Below are 7770 nucleotides of genomic sequence, written 5' to 3'. Positions count from 1 at the left end.
GGATGGCGTGAAAGGGCCGGGCCCGGCTCAGCCGGTGCTGCCCCAGGAACGTCTCATCCTGCAGGAGCCCGGCAGCCTCTGCCGGTGCCGGCCCCGGGGCCTGTCGGGGAGCGCGGCCGGAGGGGCCGGGGGGCAGTGGGTGGGAGGGGCCGGGATGGAGGGACTGGGACCCCACTGGGGAGCCCCGAGCATGGAGGGAGGGAAACGGCGGAGGGGAGACCCCGGGACAGGGGGGAGCAGAGACCCTGCGGTGGGGTCTGCGGAAAGGAGGGACCGCAATGGTGGTCCTGGAGCACCAGGAAGGGGCCCAGCTGCCATTGCGCTGCAAGTGCCGGGACGGTCACGGGGTGTCTGAATCGACTGTGGCAGCGTGTGTGAAGCCACTGTCGCGATGTGTCGGGACCGAGCGTTGCCGGGTAAGGCCCCCACAGATCCGGGAAGTGGAGGGGTACCCTCGAAGGAGTGCAGCAGGTGTGGGGCAGAGCCCTGTCTATTCTCTGTGCCCTGTGCGGGTGAGGAGGGCAGGGATGGAGCAGCTTTGGGGACACTTGGAATCGAGACAGGGTCCCTGCCCACAGCCCCACCATGGCCGCGGGCTAAACCCCCTTCTCGACATTTCCATCCTTTTCTCTCTTGTCTCGCAACTGAGCCAGAACCCAAAAATACTTTCCAGGATGTTCTAAAGGGCTGCAGGTTTGAGACAGGAAGGAGGAGGAGGGTCCTGGTCAGATTGTTGAGCAGGTGGTTGTTGTCTTTGCAGGATTTTTGGGTCTCTCCCAGTCCCTTGCCTAGAAGGATAAAGTGATCAATTGCTGCATTTCTGGACTGGTTCCCCCACAGCTGCCTTTGTAGGGGAGTTTCCAGTCAGTCCTGCTCTGGAAACCATCAAAGGCCCTCTCAGTGACACTGCTTGGGCTCCTTTTGGGTTATGTGCTTCCTGCAGGGCTGAGCAAACCACAGGCAGGCCTTTTTTCCCCACTGAATTCTCCTCTTTGCAGCATGTGAGAACCACGTTCTCTCTTCTGTGAAAATATTAGAAGTTTAATAAAGGACAATAGGAAACAAGGACCATAGAGCAAAGGTTGTTATGGGTGGGTGCATCTTGGCACTCAGCCAAGAGCACACTGTTCTCTTTGGGGATACCTATTCCCTTACATCAGCCTGTTGCATATTCATAGACACTTATGCATAGAAAACTTTTTCCCCAAGCTAATTTACATTCCAAGAATTGTTTGGCATGGTTCCTCCTTGGATCTGCCTTTTTAGAGCATTATTCCTTGGTTGTGCTTTTAGCTGTTTCTTATAATCATCTTCATTTCTGGGCCTTGGTCCACACTGTCTTCAGGCGGTGAATGCTGATAATTGGCATGTCTGTGCAGGCGTCCTCATCCTGTCTTCATCAGATGTTATCCCATCCAAGCAGGCATTTTAACACAAGCATCCTTATATCAGCTATTTCACAAAGCTTAATTAACAACAGACATAAAAACTATATCTGTGTAACAAAGTTACTTTAACATTACATATAAAAATTCCATTTTATTTTTTGTAAAATTCCAGTAATATAATATGTATTTACAATACTTGGTGAGAGGGACAAAGTGATTAATTGCTGCATTTCTGGACTGGCTCCCCCTCAATGTCTCTGCAGTGGGGTTTCCAGCCAGCCCTGCTCTGAAAACCATCAGAGGCCCTCACAGAGCCACTGCTTGGTCTCTCTTTGGGGTTTGTGCTTCTTGCAGAGCTGAGCAAACCACAGGCAGGCCTTTTTCCCCCACACAATTCTCACCTCTGCAGCAGCTCTCAGGTTGTCAGAATCAAAGCCAAGGGGGCAGGGGGGACCCTCAGGTGCTGGCTTCCACCTGGGTCTGGCCAGAGCAGGGCAGGGCAATGGCCATCCCTGTGCAGTGGGGCTGGGCCATGGCTGGGTGCCACCCTTGGATGGCCACTGGCTTCAAGGAGCAGGAGTTTGGGAGCTCCTTCCTGCCTGGGGCTCCATTCCCCAGATGCTCTTGCTGGCTCAGATCCAGCAGGGGACGAGCAAGAATGGAGAAGTCTGGGAACAGCTGCCATCCCCCAGGACAGGACCCCCTTGTCCAGCATGTGTCCCCCCTGGGACAGGATCCCCCCAGGACAGGAGCCCCCTGTATTTGCCCCCCCCCCCCAGGGCAGAACCCTCCTCCCATGTGACACTCAGCACAAACGGTCTCTTCCATCTGCTACAGGAGAGAGAAGGTGAAAGTGTAGGCAGAGGGAAAGCTGCACTCCTCCATCCCCCACAGCCTCCCCAGCCCTCCCTGCAGACGCCTCACCCCTGCTTCCCCCACCCTGGGCTTCCCCCAACACGTTCCCTGCTCAGGAGCTCCCCAGGATCATCAAGGCATGAACTGGGAGGTTGTGAAATTGAGGGATAAAAGGAAGGAAATGGAAATGAAGAATGGGAAATGCCTCTGGAGGTTGTGGTGGCACAGACCCAGAGCACCTCTGAATCCCCTCTTGTTGCCCCCCCAAATAACGGGCAACCCAGCAGGCAGCTCTAGCCCCTGAGTCTTCCGAATATCTGAGGCACCCAGGGAAGGAGCTGTGACCCACATGCACATCCCGTCACTGTCCATCCCTGGAAAACTCATTCCCCTGGGAAGCTGACCATGGGACCCCCATTCCTTCTCTCTCCCCTTCCCTGAGACCCCCATCCCAGGGCTGCCATTGCCAAGGAACTCCATGGCCCAGGACCCCATTCCCAAGGAACCCTCTCCCATTTATTCCTTCCCCGAAATTCCCCTTTCTACTGGGACATTAATTCTCCCAGGTGCCCCCATTCCCCCTGCACCCCATCCCTGGCTCAAAAATCCCTGGATGAAGGATTTATTACTAATAAATTTATTACAATTAAATTTTTTTCTATATACCCTTTTAAACTTTTTAATCTACTTTACCTTTCTCCTAGTCTAATCTCAAAACAAAAAAGAAATACTTTCTGATAAATGCACTAATAATTAACCAACACTAAACCCACCACATTAATTATTACATTAACTGAAATACCTCAAATTAGCAAACGAAAACCATGACACCAAATCCCTGAAGCCCACCTTCCCCTGGGACTCCCATCCCTGAGTCCCCCCAGCCCTGGGGACCCCCATTCCCATGGCACCCCAACCCCCGTGACTCCCCCTCCTCATGACCCCAATTCCCCATGGACCCATTCCCTGGACCCCCATTCCCAGGACTCCCCATTCCCCTGGACACCCATCCCTGGCTCCCCAAACCCCCTGAGCCCCCCTGCTCCTGGGAAGCCCATGTCCCACCGACCCAGAGACAGCCTTGCCCCCAGCATGTCCCCACCCTGCCCACAGCCTGTCCCCAGCTTGTGGCCACCCTGCCCCCCCTAGGTGCCACCTACACATGGGGACGAGATGTGACCTCGCTTCCTTCCCCTTCATCCAAAGAGCCGCCAGCCAGGGGAGCGGTGGCCACAGCAGCGAGTGACAGCCAGTGCACATGGCTGGGGACACTGGGATGGCCGGGAAGGTGGCACTGCTCCTGTGGGGTGAGTGCCCTGGGCACAGGCCGCACTGGTAGTACCCCGGGGATGGGCGCTGGTGAGGCAGAGAGTGGTGGGGAAGGGGCACAGGGGAGCTGCGGGGTTCCCTGAGGTTCCCAATGCCAGAAGAGCCAGAGCATGAAGTGACCGGGGTCATGGGGTCGCCGTGGGGATAGGAGAGGGTGAACAGGGCTGGAGGGATAGGAATGTGGGCAGAGGCATCCTGGGGCTAGGGCAGCTGTGGGGACAGGGACACAGGGATGCAGGGATGCAGGGACAGGGAGAAGAAGACAAGCACAATGTGGATGGGCCATGGAGACAGAGGCCATGGGGCTGGCGGGGGAGACCTGTGCTAGCACAGTGTCTCCATCGAGACATCTGTGCCACACCAATTCCCTCAGAGGGACAGTTCAGGGGCAGCCCCTACGCCCATTCCACAGTGAGTGTGGCACAACTGTCCCCATGGTGCCACACTGACTGAGCCCTGTCCCTTCTCCCTTCCAGCCCAGACCCTTGGCCTCGCTGGTGAGTCCTCGGGGGATGCCATGGCCCAACCCCGCTGTCCCCAGCCCCACACTGGCCCTGGCAGGCTGGTGACCCCTGTCACCTGCAGGTGCCCAGACCGCCCAGCTCCTGGTGGAGCCCCCCTGGAGGCCGGCGGTGCTGTGGGACCGGGTGACACTGACCTGCCAGGGCTCGGGGAACACTGGTGTCACCACCTGGTACATGGACGGGCAGCGCTGGAGACAGGAGAGACACAACCGCCTCACTGTCACTGAGAAAGGCAACTACACGTGTGAGAGACCCGACACTGGGCTCAGCCCTCCTGTGACAGTCTCAGATGGTGAGGGAAGTTTGGGTGTCCCTATCCTGGCACCAACATTGACCCCGGGGCTCTGGGTGGGCTCTGCTCCATGGGTCACCTCCTGTGTGACCAGAGCCTGTCCCCTACTCTGGGGGCATCCCAGAGCATCCCAGTGCTGGCAGACCCTGTTTGTGGATTTGGGGATCCCTGGTGTGCTGTGTGTGAGCCAATATGGGGGTTGCGATGGCATTGGAACCTGCCAGGTCCCTGCAGTGTAACAGGACCCCTGTGTCCCACAGCCCCATTGGTGCTGCAGGTGCCGACACAGGCACTGCTGGAGGGGGACACGGTGACACTGCGCTGCCGGCGCTGGCGGGACAACCCGGTCAGCTCAGTATCCTTCTACCACGAGGAGAAGAAACTTCAGGAGCTCCGCGATGGGACTGAGCTGTTCCTGTCCCCTCTGCAGCTGCAACACAGCGGCCGCTACAGCTGCAGGGGCTGGGTGAAATCCACGGTATCACGAGGATGGGAGAAGTCGGAATCAGTGACAGTGACAGTGCATGGTGAGCATTCCACAACTGTCACTCTAACCCCCCCACAGCCCGTCCCTAGTGACTCGGGCTCACAAATCTCCCTCCCCTCTCCTTTCCAGAGCTTTTTACGGCGCCGGTGCTGGAAGTTCACTCTGAGCCCACCAATGGTTCCCCCCTGACTCTCAGCTGCCTCAGCACCCCCAGCCCCCTGCGGCCCCGAGCCCCCCTCCTGCACATGTTCTACCGGGACGGGCAGGTGCTGGGGGGCCCACAGGGTTCCCCGCAGCTGCAAGTGCCCGCTGTGGGGGTCTCCCACTCAGGGAATTACAGCTGCGAGGTGCGCTCAGAGGGGGGGACCGTGCGGAAGAGCAGCGCCCGGCTCCGTGTCACGGTGCGCAGTGAGTGCGGGGATGGGCACGGGGAGCCCTCACTGCCTCCTCGGGTGCCCCGCCTGGGTACCTCCATTACTACCCCATTCCCCCCATCCCTCACTGCGTCCATTCACCCATCTCTGAGTCAACCCCACCCCTCTCTGCTGTTTCCCCGCAGTCCCCGAGTCCCACCATACCCTCTCTGTGTCTCCATACCCGCACTGGGGTCCTCCCATCTCCCGCTCCATGTGTTCCCTCATTAAACCCCCCATCCTTCCTTGGGGTACCTATCCAAGCCCCTCCCCCCCTCCCCCCGCAGCTCTGAACCTCCTCTTGTCTCCCTCACCGGGATCTCCCTGCCCTTCCCTGACCTTCCCCCAAGTCCTTCAATGTCCCTGGTGTCACCCCCTCCCGCAGGGGTTCTGCCCTCGGGGGTGTCTCTGTCAGCACAGCCTTGTGCTGAGCTGCACGGTGGCCACAGGGACAGGTCACCTGTCCATTTCCTGGTACCCGGGAGGGCTCAGGGGCACCACTTGGCACGGGCTCCACCTGGAGCTGCACCACACTGGGGACAATGGCAGCGGCCACTGCCAGTGCGGGGACAGCATGGCTGAGAGTGTCCCCCTGAATGTCAGTGTCCTTTGTGAGCGGGACCCTCCGACTTGGGGTGACCCCACCCATGGCACCCCCACCCACCTCACCAGGTGCCAGCCCTGTCTGTGTCCCCACAGTGCCCGTGGCCAATTCCACCATCACCCTCAGTCCCCTGTCACACCTGCTGCGCTCAGGAGACAACGTGATGCTGCGCTGCTCGGTGCAGGAGGGCTCAGCCCCTGTCACCTTCACCTGGCTGCACAATGGGCAGGAGGTGGCCCAGGGTCCCCTCCTGGAGCTCAGGGCAGTCAATGTGGGACATTCGGGCACCTATCAGTGCATGGCCACCAACCAGCTGGTGGGACATGATGGGCTCCGTGTATTCCGGGCACTCAGCCCAGAGCTGGCCCTGGAGGTGACAACTGGCTCACCCTGGATCACAGGTGAGGTCAGAGGTGGGGTTACCAGGGAGTGCAGGACCCCTGGGGTGATGGGCGATCCTGATATGTCCCCCTCTGTTTCTTGCAGTGGCCGCAGGGGTCGGTTGGGCCCTTTTGTTCCTGCTCCTGCTCGTGGGTGTCATTGTGGCCTGGCACCAGTGGCACTGTGTGGGTGGGTGACAATGGGGGAATGAAGGTTGTGGAGAGAGGTGGGAACGCGCCCGAGAAGGGGGGCCATAGGGCAGCACACAGAGCCTGTAAACTGGGAGAGGCTGAGCCCATCATGACCATTGCTCAGAGCCCTGGGAGCTGTTGGAGGGTCCTGCAGGGATGTTGGTGATTCTGTCAAGGGTCTCCCTCTCTGCCAGGCTCATGGTTCTCGGGGCTCAGGGTGTTGGTGCATGTGGGGTGGTTCAGGGATATTAGTGGGGGCATCAGGGATACTGGGGTGCCTGGGGAGAATTGTGTGTCTGGTGGTGGTTCGGCATTTCCAAGGGTGGATGGGGGCCCCTGGATGTCCAAAGTCACCCCTCCAGTTTTCCTTTGCAGATGCCAGGAAGCACCAGGAAAGGTGAGTGCAGCCTCCAGCCATGACACACCTTTTACCCAAACTCCCAGCACCTCCCATCCCCTTCCACACTATTCCCTTATTCCTACAGGGCACCCCCAGACCCCCTGGCACTCCCAGTGGAGGATCCTCAGGCGACGTACATGGAGCTGCAAAGGCAACCGTGGGAATGCAGCGACATCTATGACAATCTACACCAAAAGTTGTGATGCTCTGGGAAGTGGGAGGCACTCGGTGACACTGGGAGTGCTCCCTCCATGGCTCCTGTGGTTGCCCATCCTTCCAAGGGAGGTGGTCATGGCCCAGGGGGAGGCTACACACAGGGCACCCTCTACTCCCCATTTCCTCTCCCTGTAACCCCAAGGGCTCCCCCATCCCTTTGCTCGTGCCTGCAGGGGCTCCCCAGACCCATCCAAGTGCCCAACTACCCTCAGAGACTGCCCCATTCTCTCCTCACAGTGCTTGCAGTTCACCCAGGGCTTCCCCATTCTGCCTCCCTCTACCCCTGTCCCATCCTGCTGTAAATGGGGGAGTCGGGGAGGATTCTTGCTAAAAGGTTTCTAAGGTGAAAATGAAGCACAAAAGTGGCAATATTATATCTGAGAACAGTTTATTGATAAAGGAGGATAAGCATTCGTACCAAAGGGGGATAGGAGGGAGCAGAAAGGGACAAGGATAGAGAGAGAAACAGAAGACAGGACAGTGTTACCTCAAGAAGCCCAGGCGCTCTGTGGGCATGAGCTCAGCAGAAGAAGTGTGTGTGCTGCAAGCCAGGGTGAGCCCACATGGCTTTTGTGAGTGGCTGGGCGTGATTTCCAAGCGCAGGCACCTGCGTGTCTCTGGCATGGGCGAGCGATGGCTGCAGGCTGGCTGCTGCAGGCTGGCTGCGGGCTGGTGCTGCGGCACTGGTGG

At 58.7% G+C, this 7770-nt stretch overlaps 1 protein-coding gene across 1 annotated transcript; it reads left to right on the top strand.

The window, feature by feature from the left end:
• Nucleotides 1-278: 278 nt before the first annotated feature.
• Nucleotides 279-7067, top strand: LOC131569333 (Fc receptor-like protein 2). Its single transcript, XM_058821528.1, is given in 12 exon segments — nucleotides 279-512; nucleotides 3450-3531; nucleotides 4049-4069; nucleotides 4158-4388; nucleotides 4649-4915; nucleotides 5005-5283; nucleotides 5674-5710; nucleotides 5712-5899; nucleotides 5988-6305; nucleotides 6379-6462; nucleotides 6840-6861; nucleotides 6950-7067. Coding segments are annotated over 12 exon segments (1881 nt in total).
• Nucleotides 7068-7770: the final 703 nt, after the last annotated feature.

This window comes from Ammospiza caudacuta, chromosome 30 (genome assembly GCF_027887145.1).
Source record: "Ammospiza caudacuta isolate bAmmCau1 chromosome 30, bAmmCau1.pri, whole genome shotgun sequence".
Lineage (NCBI taxonomy): Eukaryota > Metazoa > Chordata > Aves > Passeriformes > Passerellidae > Ammospiza > Ammospiza caudacuta.
Note: the sequence above shows the minus strand (reverse complement) of the source record. Positions and strands in the feature narration are given on the sequence as shown.